At 67.6% G+C, this 24,945-nt stretch overlaps 6 protein-coding genes across 6 annotated transcripts; 4 read left to right on the forward strand and 2 right to left on the reverse strand.

Moving 5' to 3' along the window:
• Positions 1-1,193: 1,193 nt before the first annotated feature.
• Positions 1,194-2,732, forward strand: EMIHUDRAFT_98170 (hypothetical protein; the record flags this gene model as incomplete). The annotated part of the gene is made up of 2 exons (XM_005789115.1): positions 1,194-1,582; positions 1,652-2,732. The coding sequence occupies 2 exons, from the start codon at positions 1,194-1,196 to the stop codon at positions 2,730-2,732; spliced, it is 1,470 nt and encodes a 489-aa protein (XP_005789172.1).
• A 3,888-nt stretch (positions 2,733-6,620) lies between these two features.
• EMIHUDRAFT_200939 (hypothetical protein) lies at positions 6,621-8,353 on the forward strand (the record flags this gene model as incomplete). Its single annotated transcript, XM_005789116.1, has 2 exons — positions 6,621-6,853; positions 8,254-8,353. 2 exons carry the CDS (start codon positions 6,621-6,623, stop codon positions 8,351-8,353), a joined length of 333 nt encoding a protein of 110 aa, XP_005789173.1.
• Positions 8,354-8,881: 528 nt separating this feature from the next.
• Positions 8,882-10,090, reverse strand: EMIHUDRAFT_462339 (hypothetical protein; the record flags this gene model as incomplete). Its single annotated transcript, XM_005789117.1, has 3 exons — positions 9,615-10,090; positions 9,427-9,510; positions 8,882-9,127 (listed from the first exon to the last, which is right to left on the reverse strand). The coding sequence occupies exons 1-3, from the start codon at positions 10,068-10,070 to the stop codon at positions 8,882-8,884; spliced, it is 786 nt and encodes a 261-aa protein (XP_005789174.1). The 5' UTR covers positions 10,071-10,090.
• A 1,507-nt stretch (positions 10,091-11,597) lies between these two features.
• Positions 11,598-13,343, forward strand: EMIHUDRAFT_449083 (hypothetical protein; the record flags this gene model as incomplete). Its single annotated transcript, XM_005789118.1, has 6 exons — positions 11,598-12,080; positions 12,265-12,347; positions 12,555-12,588; positions 12,804-12,863; positions 13,040-13,063; positions 13,137-13,343. The coding sequence occupies 6 exons, from the start codon at positions 11,598-11,600 to the stop codon at positions 13,341-13,343; spliced, it is 891 nt and encodes a 296-aa protein (XP_005789175.1).
• Positions 13,344-16,524: 3,181 nt separating this feature from the next.
• Positions 16,525-18,729, forward strand: EMIHUDRAFT_433689 (hypothetical protein). Its single transcript, XM_005789119.1, has 12 exons — positions 16,525-16,711; positions 16,793-16,892; positions 16,978-16,999; positions 17,084-17,133; positions 17,240-17,296; positions 17,386-17,471; positions 17,617-17,694; positions 17,774-17,841; positions 17,910-17,948; positions 18,029-18,088; positions 18,207-18,284; positions 18,429-18,729. Exons 1-12 carry the CDS (start codon positions 16,561-16,563, stop codon positions 18,612-18,614), a joined length of 975 nt encoding a protein of 324 aa, XP_005789176.1. The 5' UTR covers positions 16,525-16,560; the 3' UTR covers positions 18,615-18,729.
• Positions 18,730-20,704: 1,975 nt separating this feature from the next.
• Positions 20,705-21,220, reverse strand: EMIHUDRAFT_200945 (hypothetical protein; the record flags this gene model as incomplete). Its single annotated transcript, XM_005789120.1, has 1 exon — positions 20,705-21,220. One exon carries the CDS (start codon positions 21,218-21,220, stop codon positions 20,705-20,707), a length of 516 nt encoding a protein of 171 aa, XP_005789177.1.
• Positions 21,221-24,945: the final 3,725 nt, after the last annotated feature.

Consider the following 24,945-nt stretch of genomic DNA (forward strand, 5'->3'; position numbering starts at 1 on the left):
GCGCGTCCTGGGTATGTACCTTTGTCGCGCGCCGGAGACGACTCGACGCCGCTGAGATCGCGGATCAAGCTCTGACAGGTCGCACGTCGCTCCTTTGACGCCGACGTGACTCACCCGTGCAGATCACATCAGGACACGGTCTCGACGCGCTCGGTACGACGCCTGCGACCCGTCTCCGGTCAAGTGGCACGACGCTCATCGCGCCCGCCAGCGCTGCCGTGCAGGTTGCCACGACGAGGTCGAGCACGCTTCTATACGCTCGCCGAGCCTTCCTTTCCATCCCATTAGGCAGCCTGGGAATGGTGGCGGTCAGAGGCAAAGCCTGCGAGGGGTGGTGGAACCACATGTCACGGCTACTGCCGGCTCGACCCCACGATAGCCTCCGAAGGCTGACTTTGCGGCACCATCATCGGACGATGTCGACGAGTTGGGTCGCTCTCGCGGTAGCCAGATGACCTCTCATACTAGTATCATCGGCCATGGCCGCAGGAAGCGCGGGGGATTCCGCTGGGAGCAACACGGAGCTCCGTTGGACGCGTTTTCAAGATTAGCGTGTCAGAGTGAATTGGAACTAGCCATGGCGATCGCAATTCCCCGGGGAAGCCGAGGTCATGAGTCGGGTTCGGCGACATGGTGTACGCCACGGTCCCTGTCTATGGGCTCCGTGGCGACGAGGGTTGCCCGCCCGGGACTGGCTCGCTAGCGAGCGAGCTCTCCGAGCCGTGGGTCTCGCCTTTTGTGTGTGTATCGCGCGCCTTGCGGGGGGGTGGGGGGGGGGGAAAAAGAAACCTTTTAGCCCCTTCCCCATGGTGTTGACAGATCCCGGAGACGATTTTTTTTCCTCTTCCCCCGGGCCCCCCCCCCCCCCCCCCCCCTCCAAGCTGCACCCCCGCCTGGACGGTGGCGGACGTGCCGAGAGACAAAATTGGCTGCCGCTGACATTTGCCGGATTAGCTGCTGCCGCATACTCTACGGCCATGTCCATTGCTGAGCCGCTGCGGCCCAAACCGTCCACGGCCTACGTGGCGAAACAGCGCCATTCCCACAATTTGTCGCAGAACGTGGAACCGCTCTCTGCGTGGGAGCCGCCACCGGCGCTCCAAGGCCAGTGGGCCCGCGGTGCATATGGGATGAAGTTCTACACAACCGGCATGATCAACTACGTGGTCTCGTGGCTCCTTTTCATACCGCTCATGCCGCTGTTCGCGCTGCTCTTCCTCTTCTGCGCGCTGCTCCGCCCGGTGCCGAAGAGCTGCAGTGGGCCGATCAGCTACGGCGTTGCTGTCGGTTGGCAGTATTTGGCGTACGTCTGCGTCACGTTTGGGTGCCTTCGGCACACCTACTTTTCGTTGCTCGTGATGCGCGCCAAGCAGCTCGCGGACTTCCTCTTCACGACCAGCCTCACCCTCTCGTACTTCCCCTACTCTGAAGCCGTCGGCTCGATGGACTACTTCTATTTCAACGGCTTGTACGTCGGCTCGTACGACTACGTCCGCTCGCTCATCCTCGATGCCAAGCGCGAACGCTCCCTCTCGCTCGGCTCGGTTGCCCTCTCCCTCCCGCGCAGCTTCTCACCGCTCACGTCTGCTTCAGTTTCGGCTCGCCGTACCACTCGAACTAATTATATTCATCCTAATTAATAATTCATTAGGCCGGTCTTCTTCAGCACCGGCTCGCCATACCACTCCGCGTGGCGAACCGTCTTCTTCCGTGAGTTCACGCGCCGCGCCGACGTGCAAGCGATGCTAGCCGACGACGCGGCGGGCCTCGCGGCCGTCGCCGCACCCTACATCAGAGAGTGGTTGGCGGTCGGCGATTTCCACACGCGCGAGCACGTCTCGGCCTGCATCTTCCGCCTCCTCGCTCGCATCCTCTTTGGCATCGAGACCGTGCCCCAATCGCTCCTCGCCGCCGCGCAGGCATTTGGCTCCAGCATGGGCGCCTTCACGGCCGTCGCCCCCGCGTGGGCGCACTCGCTGCTCTGTGGCAAGCTGCAGGCCAGCTATGGCGAGCCGGCGCGCTACGGCCTCTCCTCCTACCTCCTCGAGCACTGCAACGCCGCCAAGCCCGCCGCCCTCAAGGGGCGGCCCTTTGACTGGGCGGCCATGGCGGCCGAGTGCCTCCGCAGCGGCGCCCTCGCCGACGACGAGGGGCACCGCCCCGGCAGCGGCGGCCACGCGGACGCGCCTCTCGACCCCGCGCACGTTCGATCGTACGTGCAGAGTGTCGTCGACGGCCTCCTTTTCGCCGGGCTGATCGGCACCTCCACCCTCGTCGACACGTCAGCCCTGCCGCGGCTGCGCGGCGTGTACAAGCCCGAGGGAGGCCGCCCAGAGACGCTCCTCTCCGCCGCGGAGCACCTCGCGCTCTACCGGCAGCGGCCCCGCCCCTGGCTGCTCGAGGCGGTCCGGCTGCAGCCGCCCGTCATGTCCTCCTCCAAGGTAACGCCCGCCGGCGGCACCCGCTGCCCCTTCCGCGGCGCCGAGCGCATCCTGCCCGAGGGCACCTTCGTGGTCGCCAACCTGTACCACGCCTCCACCGACCCTGCGGCGTGGGGCAACGACGCGCACGACTTCAAGCCCGGCCGCCCGGCCGATAAGTACCTGAACTGGAACGGCCCGTTCGGCGGCGACGCGCCGCGCCAATGCCCGGGCGAGCACCTGTCCTTGGAGATGGGGAAGGCGCTCGTCGACGCGTGGGTCGAGGCCAAGGCGCCGCCGCTCGAGGCGTGAGGATCTTGGGCGTACCAGCCCCACCCCCGCTCCGGGGGGGGCAGCCACGCCCGACTCCGTCGATGCGCGACTCTCGACGCGCGTAGTTAGTTGTAGTAGAGCGTAGAGTACAGACAGTCGAGCATGTGTGTGAGTCAGAGGTCTGCGTGATAAGGAGACTCGCCGAGTCACTGTCATGATCGAGCCTCCCGGCGATCGAGGACTAGCACTAACCAGCGACCGTCCACGTACCAGCTACCACGCACGATACATCGTCGGTAGAGCCCGTACAAAAGCCGTGGTGTGCGTGCGAGCCTGCCTGCGAGCCGTATATACAGAGAGCGGGCCGCGCCCGCGCGTAGAGCGCCCGCATGGCTAGTGCCATTTCACTGTGGCACAGATCGCGTTACAAAACCTTGATTTGACCATTTGCGCCATTTGGTACCTCTCGGTGCCTTCCAGAGGCAGCTGCGACCCCGCCAAGTGGACGGGGGCTCGCACTCGGCAGGTGGCGCGAGTGCCCCCGTCCACTCGGCGGGATCGCAGCTGACTCTGCGCGTCCTGGAGATGTACCAAATTGTCGCCGCCGGAGACGACTCGACGCCGCTGAGATCGGAGATCAAGCTCTGACAGGTCGCACGTCGCTCCTTTGACGCCGACGTGACTCACCCGTGCAGATCACATCAGGACACGGTCTCGACGCGCTCGGTACGACGCCTGCGACCCGTCTCCGGTCAAGTGGCACGACGCTCATCGCGCCCGCCAGCGCTGCCGTGCAGGTTGCCACGACGAGGTCGAGCACGCTTCTATACGCTCGCCCAGCCTTCCTTTCCATCCCATTAGGCAGCCTGGGAACGGTGGCGGTCAGAGGCAAAGCCTGCGAGGGGTGGTGGAACCACATGTCACGGCGCTACTGCCGGCTCGACCCCACGATAGCCCCGAAGGCTGACTTTGCGGCACCATCATCGGACGATGTCGACGAGTTGGGTCGCTCTCGCGGTAGCCAGATGACCTCTCATACTAGTAGCACCGGCCATGGCCGCAGGAAGCTCGGGGGAGGGCGCTGGGAGCAACACGGAGCTCCGTTGGACGCGTTTTCAAGATTAGCGTGTGTCAGAGTGAGAAATGGCACTAGCCTCAGAGGGGTTAGGAGAGAGGGTGTGAGTGCATCCTCTGAGGGTTTTGGGGGCTCAATTCTTTCTTCACTTGAGGATCTGTTATATATATCTCCGCGGCACAAAAGCTGAGAAACTGTCCGCCGGGCCCCGGGCCCGCGGCCCCCCCCGGCCGGCCCCGCGGCCGCGCGCGGTGGCGGGCGGGCGGCGGCGCGGTTCACAGTGTCTCTCCTCGCGCGGCGAGCACCGCAGAGCGCAGTCCGCGCGTGGAGTTCGCCCCCCCCCCCCCCCTGACCTCCCCGGCTCAAGTGAACAGCGACAACACCCAAGCACACATCTCAGTGCACGGCGAGCGCGTCCTCGACGGAAGCTCCCAAGCTCCACCCAGAGAGAGTCCGCAGGGTGGTGGCCACGCGCTTCTTCTGAGCAGCTCGCGCTATGAGCGCTGGGCCGCCTCCGCTGCCATCCTGGCGGCGGTCGCCCTGGCCCTCGCAGCTACTGCAGCAGCACGCCTCGCCTCTGTCGCGGCCGCCGCCTCCTCAAACGCCGCCTCGCCCTTCTCAACAGCCGAGTCGGCCCCACTCAGCGCCGCCTTCGCCTCCTCAAACGCCGCTCTGGCCTCCGCCTGCGCCGCCCTGGCCTCCGCCCGTGCAGCCTCGGCATCCGCCTCCGTCGCCTCAGCCGCCGCCTCGGCCTCCTCCTCCTCCTCCGCCTCCTCCTCCGCCTCGTCCGCCTCAGCGTCCAAGCGTGCCGCCTCGGCCACCTCTGCCGACGCCGCCGCCTGGCTCTCCGCCGTGATGCCGAACCGGATCCTCTCCTCGGTGAGCGTCTCGAGAAGCAGGAGGAGCCTCGCCTCCTCGGCCTTCTTCGCCGCCTCGGCTGCGTCTGCCTCCGACGGCGCCTCGGGTTCTTGCGACGGCCCCGCCCCGCCGCCCTTCTTCTTCTTCTTGCCCTTCTTCCCCTTGGCGCGCTTCTCCGCCTCGACCTCCGCCAGCAGCTCCTCGGCGTGCCGCGCCGCCTCCTTCTCCTCCGCCGCCTTCTGCGCCGCCCTCTCCGCCGCTCCCGCGGCCCACGCCGCCTCCGCCGCCGCCTTCTCCGCCGCCTTCTCGGCCGCCGCATGCTCCGCGAGGGCGCGCGCGCACTCGGTGTGGCCCTCCTGCTTGGCAAACTGCAGCGCGGTGTTGCCATCTGCATTGCACAGCGTCACGTCTGCGCCGGCTCGCAGCAGGCAGAGAAGGGCGGCGGAGTGGCCGTGGTAAGCGGCCCGATCCAGTGCGGTGTCGCCGTTCATGTCTTGCAGGTCGATGTCCGCGCCGTGCCGGATCAGCGCGTGGACAATATTCTCGTGGCCGTTGGTGGCGGCGCCCATCAGCGCGGTGATGCAGTGACTGCCGTTTCGCTCGTTGATCTCCGCGCCGTGCCGCAATGCCAGCTCGAGCAGCTTCACGAAGCCATTCGCGGCGGCGCCCATCAGCGCGTTGGTGCCGTTGCTGGTATGCAAAGAGACATCCGCGCCGCGCTGGAGCAGCGCCTCGGCCAGCCCCTCGTGGCCCTTGGCCATTGCGATCATCAGCAGCGTCACGCCGCTCACAACGCCGCCCGAATAGAGGCACTCGAACGTCACGTCGACCCGCCCGCCGCCGTCGAGCCACACCAGCACCACCTCCTCATCGCCTCGCTCAGCGGCTAGCACAACCTCCTCTGGCAGCGCCCCGCTGCTCGGCTCAGCCTCCGCGCCGCCCTCGCCGCTCGAAGCAGAGGCCGCGGCACTCGCACCCACCGCCGCGCCTGCGCCGCCCGCCTCGGCCGACGCTGCCTTGCTCCGGACCGCCGCCACCTCCCCGAGATACGTCTTGAAGGCCTGGACGCACTCGGCGTGGCCCCTCTCCTTGGCCAACTGCAGCGCCGTCTTGCCCGCCGCATCGCGCAGCGTCATGTCTGCGCCCGCCCGCAGCAGGCGGAGCATGACGGCGGGGCGGTTGTGCGCTGCGGCGTGCATCAGCGCGGAGCCACCGTTCTTGTTCTGCAGGTCGATCTCCGCGCCACGCCGCAGCAGCAGATCGACGACCCGCTCTTTGCCGCCGTGGGCAGCCGCTGATAGCGCCGGCCAGGCCGAATCTTGCGGGCTCATCTCCGCGCCGCGCCGCAGCAGCAGGTCGACCACCCGCTCTTGGCCGCCCTGGGCGGATGATGCCAACGCCGTCCCGATCTCCGCTCCGTGCTGCAGCAGCATCTCCACCATTCGCTCGCGGCCGTAGTAGGCGGCAGCGTTGAGCGCTGTGAGGCCGAGACTGTTCTGCAGGTTGATGTGCGCGCCACGCTTCAGGAGGAGCTCGACAATCTGCACATGCCCGTTCTGTGCGGCGAGCATCAGCAGGGTGTATGGAACCGTACTGCCGCCGACCTCAGAGGGTATCTCAGCGAGAGTGTTGGCTTTCCCGCCGTCATTCAGCCACGATCGCACTGGTCCCAGTCGGCCGTCCGTAGCCGCCTTCAGGACGTTCTTTGGGAACTCACCACCCGGCGCGCTATCAGCAGACGGCGGCGGCGGCGTGCGGAGCGCGGCGTTGGCGCGGGAGCGCGAGTCGGGCATGACGGCTAGTGGGCTGGCGCGCGATTTGTTTTTGTCCACAGAAATTTCTTTTCGCTGAAAAAACATAACACCTCAATCCCCAAAAACAAGAAAAAGAAATCCGCGCGCCAGGCCCACGCCGCAAGAAAGATCAAGGAAAAAGACTAGGCTAATAACTCCCTCAGATTACAAGAAAAAGAAATTGGCGCTGCACACCACCCGATGGCCTCCCACCGCATCGGCGCGCGCGTCGCGGGCCTCTCGCCAGCGCAGCTGTGCGCCATCATCGAGGCGCAGGCGGGCGCGAGCGACGCCGCGCTGCGCGTGGCGGAGGAGCACGCCGCTCGGCTCGTGGAGCAGCCCGAGTGGATCCTCTCCGAGGTCCTCCTCTCGCCGGACCTCGCCCCGCACATCCTCGTCCAGCTGCCGACCACGGAGCACGCCATCAAGGGAACGTGCCGCGCGTGGCGCCGCGGCTGGAAGGAGACGCTGAAGAAGCGCGAGAGGCCGCGCCTGACTGTGATCGGCGGCCACGACGGCGATGGTGAGACTGTCAACTCGCTGAGCGGTACGACCCGTCAACGAATGAGTGGGAGGAGGAGGCTGTGGCGCCGATGCTAACGGCACGAACGCATGTCGGCACGGCGGTGCTCGACGGCAAGCTCTACGCGGTGGGCGGCGAGAATGACGACGACCACTACCTCACCTCGGTCGAGCGGTACGACCCGGCAGTAGGCGCGTTGGATGTGTGGGAGGCGGTGGCGCCGATGGCGACGGCTCGGCAGGCTCACGGCGTGGCGGTGCTCGACGGCAAGCTGTACGCTGTGGGCGGCGACCACGTTGACGGCTACCTCAGCTCGGTGGAGCGGTTCGATCCCGCGACGAACGCGTGGGAGGCGGTGGCGCCGATGGGGACGGCGCGGAGTGACCATGGCGTGGCGATGCTCGACGGCAAGCTGTACGCTATGGGCGGCGACCACGTTGACGGCTACCTCAGCTCGGTGGAGCGGTTCGATCCCGCGACGAACGCGTGGGAGGCGGTGGCGCCGATGGGGACGGCGCGGAGTGACCATGGCGTGGCGATGCTCGACGGCAAGCTGTATGCTGTGGGCGGATTCGATGGTGGCCGCCTCAGCTCGGTCGAGCGGTACGACCCGGCGGCGAACGCATGGGAGGCGGTGGCGCCGGTGGCGGAGTTGCGGGACGAGCTCGCAGTTGCGGTGCTCGACGGCAAGCTGTACGCCGTGGGAGGCTTCAACGACGACGACGGCTGGCTCAGCTCGGTGGAGCGGTACGACCCTGCGCTGGATGTGTGGGAGGCTGTGGCGCCGATGGCGACGGCTCGGTGTCGTCACGCCGTGGCGGTGCTCGACGGCAAGCTGTACGCTGTGGGCGGGTACAACGATGAGAACGAGGGGGCGCATATCGGCTGCCTGGTGGAGCGTTACGACCCGGCGTTGGAGGTATGGGAGGCGGTGGCGTCGATGGGGTGGGCACGGCTCTCTCCGGGCGTCACCTTGCTGTAGCCGACGGAGCATGGAGTGCGAGGTCAGGGCAGAGCCAACGCGAGAAAGAAACATTCGCACGAGCTGTGTGTATGTAGGACGTTTGCGTTTTTCTTTTTATTCAAAGCCCCTCGTCTGACAGCAACACCCGACAGCTCCGACAGCACCCGACACGCGACAGCTACAGATATCCCCTCTGACTGTCAGACACGCACCCGACAGCAGTCAGCACCCGACAGCACTGACACAGACAGCACTCAGCAGCACACGTGTGGAGATGCGAGGGTTCGCCCCCCCTTGCCCCACCACTTTGTGTGTGGAGAATTTTACCTTACCTTACCTTACCTTAGTCCTCACAACCTGGGCATATGCAGGATACATGCATTCTCGACACTCGCGTGGGGAAAAATTAAAACGGCCCCCGCGTGTGGCTGTGATGCTGGGCGGTGACCTCAAGGCACAAGGGGCTCAACCGACTACGGAGGAATCCGTCGCCAGAGGACGCAACTCGCAGGGCAGCCGACGGGGGATGGCAGGGCCCCTGCGCCCCTTCACCTCGGGCAGTAGAAGGTCACCTTGTACTCGACCCCCGCCTACAGCAGCCGCACCTGACTCTCACGGGCCGCGGGAGAAAGAGAGAGCGCCTCTTTCCTTGGCAGAGCGGCGCCGGGCACTGCGCGAGTCCGACGCCGTCGTCGTAGGCGAATGCGTACACGGACGGGCACAGTCGGTGCACCGCCTAAGAATGACTCGTGAGAAGCTGACACGCGGCCGGCCTTGGGCGGGCGGCAGCGGCATGTCGAGCTTCAGCCTCGGTGTACAGCGCGCGCGCCACCGGCCCGCTCGAGCACGCCTCAGGCTGGACCGGCGGCGTGGGGCAGCAAAAGTCGCGCGCCTCTTCGGACTGCGGCGCGTGCCCGTAGCCCTGGCCCCACTGCCCAAAGGAGAGCTTGCCTGATGGACTGACGAATGAAGTCACTAGTGTTGGTTGGCTGGCGAGCCCCACTGCCCGAAGGAGAGCGTGCCGCAGGGGGAGTAGCACCCGACCACTTGCGTCTTGTTGTGCAGCGCGTGCAGCTGCAGGTCCTGCTCCCCGTGCGCCGGGCCGAGGTCCTCCTTGTCGGGGCACTGCGAGAGCGCGAGAGTCGAGCAGTCGATCACGGACGGCGACTGTGGGCAGTCGCCGCTCACCTCGACCTTGTACGGCAGCGTCCACCCGTCCACCTGCCAGACACGCGTGTGCGTGTGCGTGTGCATGTGCATGTGCATGTGCATGTGCATGTGCATGTGCATGTGCATGTGCATGTGCATGTGCATGTGCATGGGCGTGTGCATGTGCATGTGCACACACAATCGACGACCAACCTCGGCTGCATCTCGGCCAAACCTCGGCTACACCTCGGCCAGATCTCGCCCATCTCTCGCCCACATCTCGGTGGCGCCTGCGAGACGTCCCACCAGTCGACGGCGCCTACGACGAAAGGCCTCCATCACCAGACTCCGGTGAGGAGCCCTCGCCTGACCGGCCCCGCGTCGCCGATGGGCTGATCGGGCGCGGACGGGTTCCTCGCGCAGCGCGACGGCTCGAGCTTGCAGCCAAAGGTGGCCTGGTTGGGGCGGCGGGAGCAAGATCGAGTGTGTGGTGTGTGTATGCGTTGTGGCGTCTCGGAAGTGTCTCGGAAGTGTCCCAGGGTCCCGGGAGCCGTCTCGCCTCGAATTTGCTGTCGACGGGCGGCGCGCAGCCCTCCGGCGCACACGCCTCCCCCGGCCCGCCCGACTGCCCGATGGCGCACATCTGGCCAGCCTCGTTGCAGCCCCACTTTGGCCAGAAGCGAGTTGAGGCGAGGCCGGCGTCGGGGACGGTGAAGGCGTACTCTTCGCCCGCGCCGAGCTTAACGTCGGGAGTGAAGAGAGGGACGGCGACCGCGGTGCCCGCGAGCCAGATGTCGTCCTTCTGGCAGCCGTTGACGAAGCGTAGCCTCTCGCGGCCGCTCCTGAGGTCGAGCTCGCCGCCTGGCGCCGACCGGCGGACAGCGACGCTTCCGAGGAGGCCGCAAGAGATTGCCACGGCGCCGGCGAGCGCCAGCACCGAAGGGCGACGGTGCAACGGCGAGGCAGCAGCATTAGCCGGGGGCAGGCGCGTGTACGGCGTGTCTCCGGTCTGCATCGTCGGCGAGTGGAGCCTTGCTGGCTCTCGCATGTATCAGTAAGTCCGCACCCTGGTTGGTGTGTGCCGTGAGCCGTCTTTTTTACAGGTTGCAACCCAGTTTCGCACAGTGCTGTGAGTAGTGTCAGGGGCAGTAGGTGGGCGAGCTTCAGGCGCGCCCATCTCGATCGTCAAGGCGTCGCTACGCGCGGTCTTCCGCGGGGGGAGCTGCGTCGACGGGTGCGGGACCGCGGCGCAGCCAGTGCCGCGGCGAGGCCTCCGGCTGTTTGCGGCGGGCGGCTTGCTGCTCGCTGCATGGCGAAAAACTCGTCTCGCCACACGCCAAGGGCTTATGCTCTGGCGAGACGTGAGGCGCATGCGCCCAGGAGGGGAGGGGGCATGTGTAACGACACTGCTAGAGATGCCTTTCGGGGCCCAGAGATAAAACTTCTGTGATGCCATGCGTGACCTAGTAGTGTCCCCAGCTATGGGCGTGTCCACGTTGGAGCCAGGTGTGGTGTGGGCGCGAGAATAGCTCCGCCGTTCATGGAGGCAACCGATGCGAGTCGACTGGTGTGTGTCGTCGTGGTTTCGTATCAAGAATACTCACTCACACACAGTGCTGTGAATCGAGCGGCAACCAACAGCTCTCAGGACCCCCCGGTGCTGGGGTGCTGCCAGCAACCAACCAACTCACCGGCGAGCGGAGCGAGCCGAAGAGCTGGGGCCAAATTCGTGAATGAATGAACTGACTGGCAGCGAACGTCAATCAATCAATCAACGCCGCCCGCAGCATCGAGCGGCACGTCCTCCCCACAACCAGCGGCGTGTATTGCACCATAGGTCGTCGGCTTTGCCGACGGGCGACGTGCACGGGACACAGGGACGGGCGAACCACGTACCCGAACAAGCATGATCCATCCAGTTCCAGAGAACGGGGCATTGCACCTACCTACATGGTGCGGGACCTGGTGCAGCAACCAACAACCTGGATGGGGACTCGGTGCTGCGCAACCGACGCCAACCAGCAGCGTTCACAGCACAGTGCGAAACTAGGGTTGCAACCTGGTACAAAGACGGCTCGCTGTGTCGAGCCTGTCTGCTGTGTCCTGTGAGAGTAACGACCGCGCGACGGCGACGGTGGCTGCCGCTGCCGCTGCCGCTGCTTCTGCCTGCCGCTGCCGCTGCTTCTGCCGCTAGGGGGGGGTGCGCGTTCGCAGGGAAAGGGCCGTAAAGTAAACACGGGTCGACGGGTCTCCGAGGGTTGGCTCCGCGCTCCGGGTTTCCCCTAGCAGCAGACCGCCCCCTCTACTCGGAGCTATAATGAACACCAGACATGAACACGACACGCACTCTCACACGACGTCACCGCTCAGGGCCCCTTCGCGCGGGGTCCTCATCCTCACTCCGGAGGAGTCTTGGAGCACTTGGAGTGTGGTCATTAGCCTGACATCCGATATTTTTTTTTGACGGCGCCACCACTTTCGAAGTGCGTTCGAACAGCAGTCCTCGGGCGAGCCTGTCAAACCTGTCACTCACCACCTCAAAATGGAGTTCACCCTCACCAAGCACAAGCTCTGGCGCTCGTGCGCGCGTAAGCTCGTCATCCTCGGCGACGAGGTGCTCACGCTCGACGGCAACGGCCGCACCACCAACAAGCTCGACTTGCTCCGGCTCGAAATCGAGGACGGTCCTGGCGACACCTTCACAATCCAGGAGCGCGCGGAGGGCGCGTGCGGCCTGCCAAACCTGCTCGGACCGCGCATCTTCCACTTCAGCGCCGCCCGCAAGCCCGAGGTGCTCGCCGCACTCCATAAGCGCGACATCTTTGCGGCGCGGCTGTCGGTGGAGCCGCGCTCCGGCGGCTCGTCGCCCTCCGCTGTCGGCGCGCCACCCGTCGCCGCGTCGCCCGACGACGCGGCCACTCCGCGCGCCGAGGCGGCGGCGTGTCTCGCCGAGGCGGTGGAGGCCATCCTTCGGCCGGACGGGTCGTCGCCCGGGCTGCTCGGTTGCGGCCTACTCGGGGCCGAGGTGCACACACACACGAGCCGCACCTCGTGTCTAGCCCCCCCCCCCCCCCTCCCTCCTCCTCCCTGCTCGGCTGTCGTCTGCTCTCGGCTCTCTTCGACGCGTCTGCCCACCTGGGCTGCGCCCCTGCCCACACCTCCCACCACCCCCTCCAGACCCACATCCCCCCTCCCTGCCTTCCGCTCAGGGCCTCGCGAGAGCGGAGGCGCACAACGCCCTCTTCCGAAAGGGCCTCGCCGCCAACGCCTCGGGCGACTCCGCCTCGGCCGCGTCGCTGCTCTTCGAGGCGAGCGACCACACACCGCATCAGCCGTAGTAGTTGTGGTGAGCAACTCTTCGAACTTCCAAGGTGTGCTCACGACACACGCGTGCTCACTCGCCGACGACAAACATGCTCACGACAAACACGTGCTCACGACCGCTCCACGGCACGTGCTCACGACACACGCCCACGGCACGCCTGCCTCAGGCGGCCAGGCTCGACCCGCGGCCGACCACCATCCTCTCGCACGTCAACATGCCCTCCCACGCTCCTGGGGCGGGCCTCTCCGCGCGGAGGACACGTCCGTGACACGTCCACGGCACGCCGCGTAGGCGCCTTAAGCTCGGCGAGTCCGCGCTGGCGGCGGCACGCACACCTCTCTCTCCCCGACACACCACCCCGGACGACCACTTCCCCCAGGCGGGAGATGTCACGCGCACTGCCGCACTCTCCTGGCCCTACAGGCGTGCTACTCGCGCCTCCTCGCCGAGGGCAGCCTGACCGCGAAGGCGCGCGCCATCGCAGTCTCCAAGCTGGCGGAGGCGAACGCGGCCAAGGAGGCGGAGGCGGAGGCGGAGGAGGCGGAGGCGGAGCCCCGCGTGTCGAACTCTGTGGTGGAAGAGGAGGAGGAGGAGGAGGAGGAGGAGGAGGAGGTCGAGCTGCCAACCTCGCCCTTCGTCACCCTCCGCTCTCCGAGGAGGCAGAGGTCGATGGAGCGCCGCTGGTCGCTAGACGTGGCGGCGGCGACTTCCCCCTCGCCGCGCCACCGCGAGACCGCAATCTCCTCCGCCCTCGAGGCGATCTCCCCATCGATCTCCTCGCCGGCCGCCGCCACCTTTGCCGAGCCCGCCGCCGCCGAGGGCGGCTCGCATGGGGAGGAGGGCGGCGGGGCCGGCGACACGCCTCGCTACCGGCGCGCCTCCTCCTTCGGCGACCACCGCGCCGTCGAGCCGCGCATCCACAGCAGCCCTCGCGTGGGTGGTCAAGCCCTCGTTTCATCTTAGGCCGCCCGCCCTTCCACCGGAGACCCGACCCCCCCACGGAGCTCCCCCCCCCCCTGAACCTTATCGGAACCTCTCCCACCTTCTCAGGCCGCCGGCTCTCCGTCGAGAGCGTGCTCAGTGCGGCCGCGCGCGGCGGCGGAGCGGCGCCGGCGCCGGCGACCGGACTCGCAACCTTCGCGTCTCCAAGCTGGTACGGCGGAGGAGGGGCACCGACGCAGAACTCTGGCCCGCAGCAGGACAGAGCCCTCCGCCACGAATGACCACAAATGTTGCCCCCCCACCCCCCCCACCCCCACCCCCCACCTCTCCGAGCCACGGGACCACGAGTCTAAGGTGGGAAGGCAGCCTCAACATCAACAGTGAGTGGATATGTTGCGAATATGCGCCGCAGGACGACTCCATCCGGGACGACTTCTCCCGCCGCTCCGAGGAGGTGGGGGACGGCGCCGGGCTGCAGGAGCAGCACAAGCCCGGGCCCTCACTCTTCAGTGCACACCCCTCCAGCAGTGACTCACCGCTTCAGCGATTCCACTGTGTAGGAGGAGGGGTGGACCCTCGGCTCCGGCTTCTCCGGCGGGTGACTGGCCGCCGCGCCTCTCCGTCGCCCGGGCCGGACCCTTCCCGGACCCTTCTCGGACCCTACCCACAGGATGGGCCGCCGCGCCTCGCTCATCTCGCGCGTCTCCGCCGTCTCCTCCTCCGGCTACTCCTCTGGCTCCCCCTCCGAGGGCAAGATCGCCTCCTCGAAAGCCGCGGCGATGCCCGCCGCGCCGCCGCCGCCGCCGCTCGAGGTGCGTGGCGCCGTGACTCCTCTCTCGACGCGGGGAGGGGGGGGGGGGGGGGGCGTGAAGGGCGTCTCGTTCACGCGTCCAGTCGTGACAGGTGGCGTCGCGCCTCGACGGCCTCCTGGACGCCACCGGCGCCCTGCTGCTCCCGCCCGCCCCCCCTCCCTCGGACCTCATCGACCTGCGCTCGCCCACCACGCCGGCGGTCATGCGCGAGGTCGCCAAAATCCGCGAGGCGCGAGACGCAGCCGAGAGGCAGCCGAGAGGCAGCCGAGAGGCAGCCGAGACGCAGCCGAGATGCAGCCGGGGTGTAGCCCCGAGATCCGCGAGGCCGGCCAGACACGGCGTGCAGGCAAGGGAGGTGTGCCTGGCTGGTGGATTGCGGCGGTATCACGCGACGCCTCCATGCGAGCACAGGCGACGCCGGGCCTGACAGTGCGGCAGGTGCACCGCCGCCTCGTGGCGCAGGGAGGCGAGCTGCTCGACCCGGCCGTGGCCTCCGCCAGCCGCTCAAAGGCGCCACGACGAGGGAGCTGTTGCGCGCGCGGGGTGTGGCCGGCCTGTTGCGTTGAGGAGGTTTGTGGGCCGAGTCACTGTAGGTCAAGAAGGCCGCCTCCAAGGTGACCAAGTCGGCGCTCCGCCTCCGCCACGAGCTCGGGACCGAGAACGACACGGCGCTTGCCGAGGGCGTCGCCGAGTGCTGAGGGGCCGACGAGGCCTCCCGTCAGTCGACACCTCGCCGCCGCCCCTCCCAGCGAGATGGGGCTCTCGAGGGAGGGCGCCACGCTCGGCTTTGGCCACGGGGGCACTCCCTGGCCGGACCAGCATTGGCGTTGGCGTGGGTAGAACCTAGAACGCGCGGAAGTGTGCGGGGGCGTGGGGGGGGGGAGCACTGGAGCACTTGGAGTGCGGTCGGCAGCCTCACATCCAGGGCGTGGGCAGCTAGAGCACCCCAGCGATCGGGCTGCGGGCAAAAGAACCCTGACACCCTGGGGGGTGCGGTGACTCATAAGCGGGTAAGGAAAAGATTTTCTCCTTTCGGCGTCTCGTGTGTGTAAATGCTTCTGGCAACTTCTGCCGCCGTCCACCTCGAGGGCGCGGCACTTGCCGCGGCGGAGAGGGATGCTCTCGCGGCAGTGCTGGAACACGAGCGTGCCGAGCACGCCAGGTCAGATCGGCTTCTGGCAGACGCTCCACCGCTGAGTAGCCTCGTGCCGTCGATTTTTGGCGAGGCCGAGGCCGAGGCTGAGCCACCACCGGCCGACAATTCCTCTGGGAGGCCGACTCCGGAGTGGGCGAGTGGCCTCGGGCTGCCTGAGTACCTTCTCGACACGGCGCCGACAGTCGGCGATGGCGAGCTCCGCCACCTCCCGGCCTCGCCTTCGGAGCGCGCACCTTTGCTGCCCACCCTCTACCTGCCGGGCTTCCCGAAGGCGGCGACGACTTGGCTCTCAAACTGCGTGCAGTACGCCTTCAGCCCGGTCAACATCTGCGGCCGGCGGGCCGAAAAGTGGGCCGCGTGCACGCGCCGGTTCGCGCTAATGGACCCTTAGCAGTCGCACCTCGTTGAGAGCTCCCACGATAAGCAAGTCTTACGCGGCTATCACTGGCCCCGACCCGCGCCAGGTACGCTCTCGCGCCCCTCTTCACCGACGCGTTGGCCCAGCCCTCGGCGTGGAAGGAGCGCGCTGCTCCTCTCGTTTCTATTTACGGCCTCCCTCCCAACGCGGCCAAAGGATATCCACCTCGAGAACCTCGAGAGAGAGGCCTCCCTCCGGACCGGACGCCATCCCCGCACCTCCGAGAACCTTCTCTGGTAGGAGCTCTTCTTCTTCGGCGGCCGCCCTCCGGCCCACCCGTTCGCGTACCGGCCCGACCTGCTCGAGCTGCACGGGCCCGACCCGACGGGCGGCCCGCTGCGCAACCTGTCTCTCCTCTGGCCGTGGGAGAGACAGCTGCTGGGTCCGCGCCGGGGCTCGGCCTCGGGCGCGGAGCTCACGGGGGCTCGCTCTCTAGGCCCCCAGATCACCCGGCACCACCCGCGAGATCGTGCGAGATTAGGCGCGGAGCTCATGGGCCGGCTCCGCGCAATGTGCGCGCAGTCCGTGCCCCCACAGTCCTGCCTCTCGGGTGGCGGCGGTGACGCCTGCCGCGCCGCGCCGCGCTGCTCCGTCCTCGGCACCGCCGCGTGCGAGGGGGCCAACTGGAGAGGCGTTTGCCGCGGCCTGGGAGCCGCAAGGCCGCAGCCGCAGCTCGGCTGCACACACCCCGCGTGCGCGCGCGTCGCCGAGGCGAGCGCGGCCGAGAGCGGGCAGTTCTCGCTGAACTGCGTGTGGTCGCCGCGCCTCAAGGCAGTGAGCGGGCGGAGCGACGCCTACTGCGCGCACTCGCTGCTGCCGTGGGCGGCGCGGGGCGAGCTCAACGCGAGCGTGATGGACTTCACACCAAACTACATCTGCGACGCGGACGCGATGGCACGCATCCACGACAGCGCCGCGGGGAGGCCCGAGGCGGTCAAGTTCATCGTAGTGGTTCGCGACCCGGTGGCGCGCGCCTTCTCGGAGTGGTCGATGTTTGCGCTCGGCTCGCTGCGCTACCGGGAGCGGGGCCAAGACACTGCCCGGGCCTTCGCCTCTCAGCCTTCTCGGAGACCCCTCTCTGCAGGCTGGAACTGGGATCCGGTCAAGAACTTCTCGGCGGCGATGGCGTACAAGCTGCAGGCGCTGCAGAGGTGCAACCGCTCCCTCTACCTCAACGTCAGCAGGTGGCTATGCTCGGGGAGACTCGGGAGGAGCGGTCATCTCAGGGGAAAACCTCGGGTTAATCTCCCCCCCATTGATTTTGAGCAGGCTGCGCCAGCTGCCCACCACGGCGCCCGCCGCGCATTTGAGGCAGTGAGCACGAGATTGCTCGAGATGACACCCGAGATTAAGATTGATTGCTCGCGACGTGCAGGAGCTCGCCGCGTACCTGCGGAAGTGCTTCGACTACGGCCGCGCGACAATGTGCGCGCCTGTGGCCCACCACATCTCTCGTGACCAGTCCGACCGTTCGCCATTCGATCAGGGAGTCAATCATGATTCAATCAGCGTGCCTCCCTGAGATCGGCAGGTATGCCACCAGCTCGATGTACTCCGCTTGCCTGCTGCACGCGCTCCGCTACTTCAAGCGAGCGCCCCTCCTCGTGTCCTCCGCCGCCTCCTCCCTTTCCATCACGAACCTTCCGCGAACCTTCCGCGCGACCCCTCCCGGCACAGGCGGGAGCAGTTCCTTGTCCTCCGGTACGAGGACCTCATGGCGATGGACGCGACCGCGACGCTGCGGCTCCTCTCGCGCTTCACCGGCCTCGACGCCAGCACGTGCCGCTGGTTGCGAACAGTGACATTGGGACATTAATGTGTGGACTCATTTCAGGCCTCCGCCTCGACGGCAGCACGGGCCACCACCGGCTGTGACACTACGATGAGTTATTCCGTGTGAGTGTGCAGGCCTCCATCTCGACGACAGCACGGCGGCCAAGGCGCGAGGCCAGTGCCAACCCGCGAGGCTGCGCGCGGGCAAGCAAGGCAAAAGCCGAGCCGACCCTCTTCGTCGAGCTTCCCCGAGATCAGCCGCGAGATGACGCGAGCGTGACTCGAGGTGCAGGCAAGGCGGACGCCCCGCCGAACGCCTACTCGTCGTCCTCGCCGCACGCGGCGGAGATGCTCGCCGAGGCGGCGCCCGGAACCTCTAGCCGAACTAGAGTTCGGAGCTGGAGCTGAGGATTCATCAGTCATCACAGGCGGCGCCGCAGCTGGAGGCCGTCTTCGCGCCGTACAACGCGCTGCCTTCCCGAGCCGCTGCACCCGCACTTGAGACTAGGTATCCCCATGATTACTCGTCGATTTGGTCGTTAACCAGGCGCTGCTGCGCGAGCTGCTGCACCCTCGCCTCTCGTGGGCTGCGAGCGACCACCGCAAGGTTGCACAACGTACCGCCGCGCGCTTAGCTTAGCCGTGTCTCCTCGTTGAGTCATCGTCGCTCAACCGACGGGTCGACACACAAGCGCCGGTCCGGTCATCGGTGAACTCGACACCAGGTGCCGCTCAGCGCTGAGGCCAAGGCGCGGGTGGCCGCGGAGCGGTACCAGCGCCGCCTGGCGCTGCGCAGGCGGCAGGTGTGTGCGCCGAATCAGACGCGACAGACACAGCTCTCTGAGAGAATTCCCCCGAGACCCGTTGTGACACCCTCACCACAAAGCAGACCGGCCCCTCCCTGGCCCTGCCACTGCACACTGCTCGTTTTCGCATGCCCTTGGCAGGTGAGCCGAAGGGTGGCGCAGATCGAGAGGGCGGCCGAGGTGCGGTCGCGGATCGGCGGAGCCGCGGCCGCCGCTGGCCGCGGGGCGGGGAGAGGCGCAATTGCGCGGGGCGCGAGGAGGAGGGGCGGGGCCCGGCGGTTGCCGGGGCGCCGTGGGGAAGCTCATGAAGGTGCTGCCTCGAGGTGAACGAAAGAAAGAACGAGACGAACGTCAAATGAAGTAGTACGCATTCGAGCGCCGCGCAGTTTTGCGAGCGGGTGCAGTTTTTGCGGGTGCAGATTCGCGGGTGGAGAAAATTGCTCGTGCCTCGGAGGCCGCCGCATCTTTGGGAGAGCGCCCACAGAGAAATGGCTGCGCGGCGGCTAAAAGGAATCGCGGCGGCTGCTCAGCGACTGAGCACCTGACAGTGCCGACAGCTGCCCGACAGCCCGACACGCGACAGATCACCTGACAGCACATCCTCACTCAAGTTGACGGGTCGGCGGCGCCGCTGGCCGCGCGAAGCTGTCGCACGCGCAGGGCTCGGCGCGGGCGCTGTGGGCGAGCCTGCAGCAGCAGCAAGCGTGTGTGGTGCCGGGGCCCGGGCGCTCGAAGCGTTAGAATAGCGCCTTAGTCAATGCTCGCTGCTTCCGCCCCCTCCCCGCCCTCCCTGGTCAGCGCCGTTCGTGGAGGGCTAGGCGCTCCGGCCTCCGCCCGGGGCTCTCGCCTCTCGCCTCTGTCTGCCGAGAGAGAGGGGGCTACCCTCTGAGGTCAACGCCCTCTGTGCCGCGCCAAGACAGACCCTCGGCCGGGGACCCTCTGAGGCCAAAATCAGCCAAGAGAGGCCACAGAGGCGGCACAGAGTCAGAGTCAAACCCTCTGTGCCGCCAAGCCAGGCAGGGGTCCGACCCCTCCTCAGAGGGGGTCTGAGGCCTCAGAGCGTGTACGAGTACAACGCCCTCGACGTACGCCTGCAGGTCACGCGCGCAGGCCCTTCGGCACTTCACAGCCATCCAGCGGTGTGCATGGCTCCCGCCAGCGAGACGGCCTGCCGCCTCGACGTCGAGGGCCTCGTCCGGGAGCACGAGAGGGAGCGCGATGCCACGTCGACCGGCGATATGGACGCGCTGATGGCGCGGCACTTTGGGCCTCCGAGGGAGGAGGCGGAGGCGGAGCGGACGGCGAGAGGGCTCAAAGAGGTGGAGGCGCTCTCGACGGGCGCGCTTGAGCTCAACTGGCGGCACGCGAGCCTCTTGGCACCGACGCGGCAGCTCGGTCCGCCGCTTTGCCGCGGCTGCGGCTCTGCGGGAGCACTGTCGGCGTGCGGCAAGTGCGGAGTGGCCAAGTACTGCTCGAGGCATTGTCAGGTCACCGACTGGAAGGCGCGCCACAAGCGCCTTGACTGCGCCGCCCTCGCCGCCCTCGGGCCGAGCCAGCGCCTCGCCGACGTCGCGGCCGCCCAGGCAGCCGCCGAGTCGCTGATCGTCCGCCTGCGGCTGTGCGTGCTGGACCCAGCTGCTGCCCAGCCCTCGCTGTAGTCGCGCGCGTTCGGATGGGTCGCATCCTCTCCACCCCGCGCCTCTCCACCGTCCTAGGTACGCGCTTCCCTTTGCTGCACAGGGCGCGCGGGACGGGCGCGGCTTCCTGCTGCTCCAGTCGGAGACGCCGCTCGACGCGCTGGCGCTACCCGGCCCGGTCGACTGCGCCGGCCGCGCCCTCGAGACGCCGCGCGCGGTGCTGCTGCACTTTGTGAGCCTGCGCGAGTTTGACGAGGAGCTGAGCGGCGCGCTGCCCGCGCTGGCGGCCGTGCGTGCGCCGCTCGCCGCCGCGATCGAGTCTCACGACCCGGACGCAGAGGCGGTACTGCTGCTGCACGTCGGGCCTAGCGCGCAGGACTCGTTCACGGCGGTGGCGGTGGCGCCGTATGTGCCCGAGCCCGCCGTCTGCCGCGCGCTGGGAACGGAGTACGCGGGCAGGGACGCGCTGCAGATCGACCTCGACGACCTCGGAGGCGGTGGCGGGATGTGACACACCTCCGCACGATGTGAGCTTTGAGTCTCTTTGGAGAGCTCGATTTATTTCACTACCATTATGCATATATATTGAAAACGCCAGCGCTGCGGCAGCGCCCGAGAGCCGACAACGGTGGGGTCAACCCCTCAACGCTATAGATGTACCGATATCTCTAAGTTCACTGGTAACACTTCGCCACACATGATCGCTACCTGTCGGGTCGGCTGTCTGGGTCGCCATCGCCTTCCCTGCCGGGCTTGGGCAGCAGCCGGCCGAGCGCCTGATCAGAGACAGGACAGGGACGCAGTGTGGAGGCTGAGGTGAGGCAGGCGGGCGAGTGGGCTGTCCGGGGCTCGGCGAGCCTTCTCGATGCCGAACCGTCCCGCCTTGACGACGTTGGCGCCCTTGCCAACCATGCGGTAGCGGCCGGCGCGGTACGCGTAGCGGTACGACACGCGCTTCACCACAAAGGCGTCCTCCGACGTCTCCACCATGTCCCCGCACCCGAGATTCGGCGCGAGCCGGTAGGTGCCGAGGCGGCGCTCGGGAGGCGTCACGTCGGTGAGCTCGTACGGTAGGCGGTCCCGGTCGTCCACCGGCCGCTTGACATAGCCTCCCTTCTTGCGCTTGTATACAGTCGCCTCCTCCTCCTCCTCCTCGCCCTCACCCTCGCCGAGAGACGCCAAGGCCCAGCGGCCGCGTTCGCCTGCAGCGGCCGCACGACACGGCAGTCCAGCGGCCTGAAAACCGGCCGTGAAGGGAGCGAGCAGCGAGAGCGTGAAGGCCAGCCTGAAGGCCATGATGTGGGCAGCGAGCGGACCGCCGCGACTCGGCTGCGAGCACCGCACCCAAGACGATCGCCGCCGCACATGCACACATTTTTTTCACGATTCTGGGCTCGGAGACGGGACTGGCGCGCACTGGCACTAACACAGGTATACACCGTACAAGGGTGGGGGCGGGGGTGGGGAAGGCATGATCGCGGAGGGTGGAGCAGAGAGTCTCAGTTTGCAGAGCCACCGAGAGACAGAGAGACTGGCGCACGTGTACGTTATATACGCGCACAGAGAGATAGATGCGTGTGTGGAGTGTGTGTGGCTGTGTGCTGTGTGGGGAGGCGCTGTGGAGTATGGTGTGTGTCTGTGTGGAGCCCCGGCAACTGCGTCGATAGAGTACGCGAGCGCTAAGCTTAATAGATTTATCGCCGGTCTGTGGGCCGAAGCGCGGCCAACACCGCGGCAGTCGGCAGGGTTAGCCGCCGCGTCGGCCGCCCGTGCCGTACCGCCCGCGCAACCAAGCTGTATACCAAACCCGACGACAGAGACGAAGTCGGCGCGTGCGCCCGCGCCGGTCGTGCGGCGCCTGTGTTAGTGCCAGTGCGCGCCAGTCCCCGTTGTTAATTATCCACTGGCGCTGCGTTGTCGTGCGTGATTTCTCTTCTGGTGTACCTGTGTTCGTGCCACTGCGTGCCAGTCCCGTGCCCAGTGTCGTGAGAGCGAGAGAGTGCCTAAATTTTCTTTTCTGTGTACCTGTGTTAGCGCCAGTGCGCGCCAGTCCCGGCTCCCGCGTGCCTAGAGTGTCGTGCTAGGGAGCGTGGTTGTTCTTGGAGGCGCCTTGGAGCACTTGGAGTGCAGTCAGCAACCGCACATCCAGGGACGGGGAGCTAAGAAGCGCACCCCGCGGGCCAGATGATCGGTATCGGGTTGCGGGCTAGAGAGCCCTAGCCCTGGGCGGGGGGGGGGGGGGAGGGGCGGCTCAGGATCACAGACACCCCTCTCAGGATCACAGCACCGGCGGGGGCGCGCCTCAGAATCAAGCACCCACGGCAGGGTCTGTGAGGATCGGCAGACCTGGAGGGGGCACGCTGAGGATCATAGGCCTGAGAGGGATGCTTTCAAGATCACAGGGCTGCAAAGGGTGGCACTCGAGATCAGAGCGCCAAAATAGGCGCGCGGGAGATCAGCGGGCGCCGGAAGTGGGCGCAATACACATCACGAGCGCCGGAAGTGGTACAATACACATCATGAGGGTTTTGTGGTCTGTGCGCGGACGGCCCGGGGAGCCTGCGGCGCTATTACCTATTTTAACCTGCCCCGACAGAGTCTCTCGATACGGCGCGCGGCGGCGCCGCACCCAGCAAGCTGGGGCCGCTCCTTACGGACTCGTCGCTGCGCTCCACACGGAGCGCGCTGCGCGCGCGGTCTACGCCGAATACTGCGGCCGTCTTCACGACTGGTCGCGTAAAAATTCTTCTTCTGGACAGCATCGCGTCTTGCCCTTCTTCGCGCCCGAGGCTTCTCTCTGCTGGCCTCTTCTGCTGCGATGCACTCGCCCGAGGAGGCCAAAGCCTTTTTGGTCGCCGTGCAGTCGGCCGAGCTCTCCGAGGTCCGGCGCAAGCTCGCCGCCGACCCGTCGTTGCTGCATGCCCGCTCGACGAGCAAAGGCTACACGGCGATGCACTACGCAGCGATGGCGGGCGCCACGCCGCTGGTCGATCTGCTGCACGAGCAGGGGCTGTCCGTGACGGTCGAGTCGCCCGCGGGCGTCACTCCGCTCCAGGTCGCCCTCGAGTACAAGCGGCTCCCGACCGCCCGGCACATCCAGGGCCTCCGGGATGCGGCAAAGGGCCGCCAGGGAGCGCCGCCGGCCCGCGCCGCGCCGGCCGCCGAGGCGCCGCGCAGGCCGACGGCCGAGGAGGTCGCCGCCAGCTTCGCTCCTCCCGAGGCGCTCGCCGCCCGCCGCAACGCCGCCGCGCGATCTCGCCCGCCGGCCGTCGATCCGGCACCGCCTCCCGCATCTCAACCTCCACCCGCTCCTCCGCCCGCCTCGCCTCCCCGCGCCGCCTCGGCCGCCCCGTGTGCGGCGCGCGGCGCCGCTCCCGGCCCTGCCTCGGCGCCTCCTCGACCGCAGCCCCCGCCGCAGCCTCTCTCTCCTCCAAAGCAGCAAGCCGCCGAACGGTCCGCCACGCACGCAAAGGATCCGTCGCAAGAGCCGCCGCAGCCGCCGCAGCCGCCGCAGCCGGCGGCGGCCATGGCGGCACCGTCTCCCGCGCTGAACCGCGAGGCGGCCAATCGCGAGGCGGCGGCGCAGGCGCTTGCGGCGGGCGAGCGCGCGCTGCGCGGCGGCAACCTGCCCAAGGCGGTGCGGCTGCTGCAAAAGGCAAAGGGGCTGAGCGGCGACGACGAGCGCGTCGGCGCGGCGCTCGCGGAGGCGACCGCGATGCTGCGGGAGAGCGAGCGAGAGAAGGAGCGGGAGGCGGCCGACGCCGCGGGCAGCAGCGGCGGCGCGGCCGCGCCGGGAGAGGGCGGCAACGGAGGCGGCCGTGGCGGCGGTTGGAGCGGCGACGTGGACGAGGAGGGGGGAGGAGGAGGCGGCGGGCTTGCGCGAGGGGCGTGGCGGGCGCTGGTGGTGCTGCTCAGCTTTGCCGCGCGGCTTGGCGCCGCGCTCGGCCTGGTCACGCTAGCGCACCGGCGCGGCGGCGGTGAGTGTTCACGGCGTCGTCTCACACGTCTAGCTGCGAGCAGGTTGCGCTGGCGCGCTGCTGCGGCGGCGCGGTGCGGAGCGGGTGGCGGGCGGTGAGGCGAGGGGCGGCGGCGGTCGGTGGGCGGCTGAACCCGTTCGGCGAGGACTCCGCGCTGCAGACGACTCTGCACTACCTGTTCTGCTATTGGCGGGCGAGGCTGCGCTGGCCCTTGAGGCTGCTCGGCGCCCTCGCGTGCCTCGCTCTCGGCTGGTGCTACCCGTGGCGGGCGTTCGCCGTGGCGGTGGTTGGACTCACCGGAGGCGCAGCCTGCCTCGCTCCTGCCGCCGCTGGCTCCCGTTCCTCCTCCATCCTCCACCCTCAAATCCCGCATCCCAGGTGCCACCTACCTGACGCCCGCCGCCGCTTGGTCCGCGCATGTGACGCAACCGCAGGCGGCCCGAGACATCGCCGCGATCCGCACGCACACAACACACACACACACAGCACACACACACACACACACACACACACACACACACACACACACACACACACACACACACACACACACACACACACACACACACACACACACACACACACACACACACACACACACACACACACACACACACACACACACACACACGGTGTGCGAGCTGCGTCTCTTCACAGCTAGCTGGCTGGTGTGAGCAGGCGGCCGGAGTCTCCGTCGCGATCTGGCTCCTCTGCTACCTCCTCCCGCACACGAGCGCGTGGATCGCCACCCTCGGGCTCCTCGCCGCCTCCGCCTTCCTCTCGCTGTACGTCGCCGCCGCCGCCGCCGCCGCCGTGGTCGGTTTCTATTTCTTCCCGCAGGCAATGCTCTTGCTGCTCGCGTTCGCGGCGTGGGCCCTGTTCCTGCTTGCGGTGCCCAAGATCTGCGTCTTCCTCACCGAGTTCTGCACGCTCGCCTACTTCTTCCCAAAGGGAGGGCCGTTTGGCCACGTGGTGCTGCTCTGCCTGCTGATCGCCTACGACTCGCCCGTCCTCCTCCTCCCCTTCTCCGCCTTCCTCACCCTG

This window comes from Emiliania huxleyi, assembly GCF_000372725.1.
Source record: "Emiliania huxleyi CCMP1516 chromosome Unknown EMIHUscaffold_13, whole genome shotgun sequence".
NCBI classification, from domain to species: domain Eukaryota; phylum Haptophyta; order Isochrysidales; family Noelaerhabdaceae; genus Emiliania; species Emiliania huxleyi.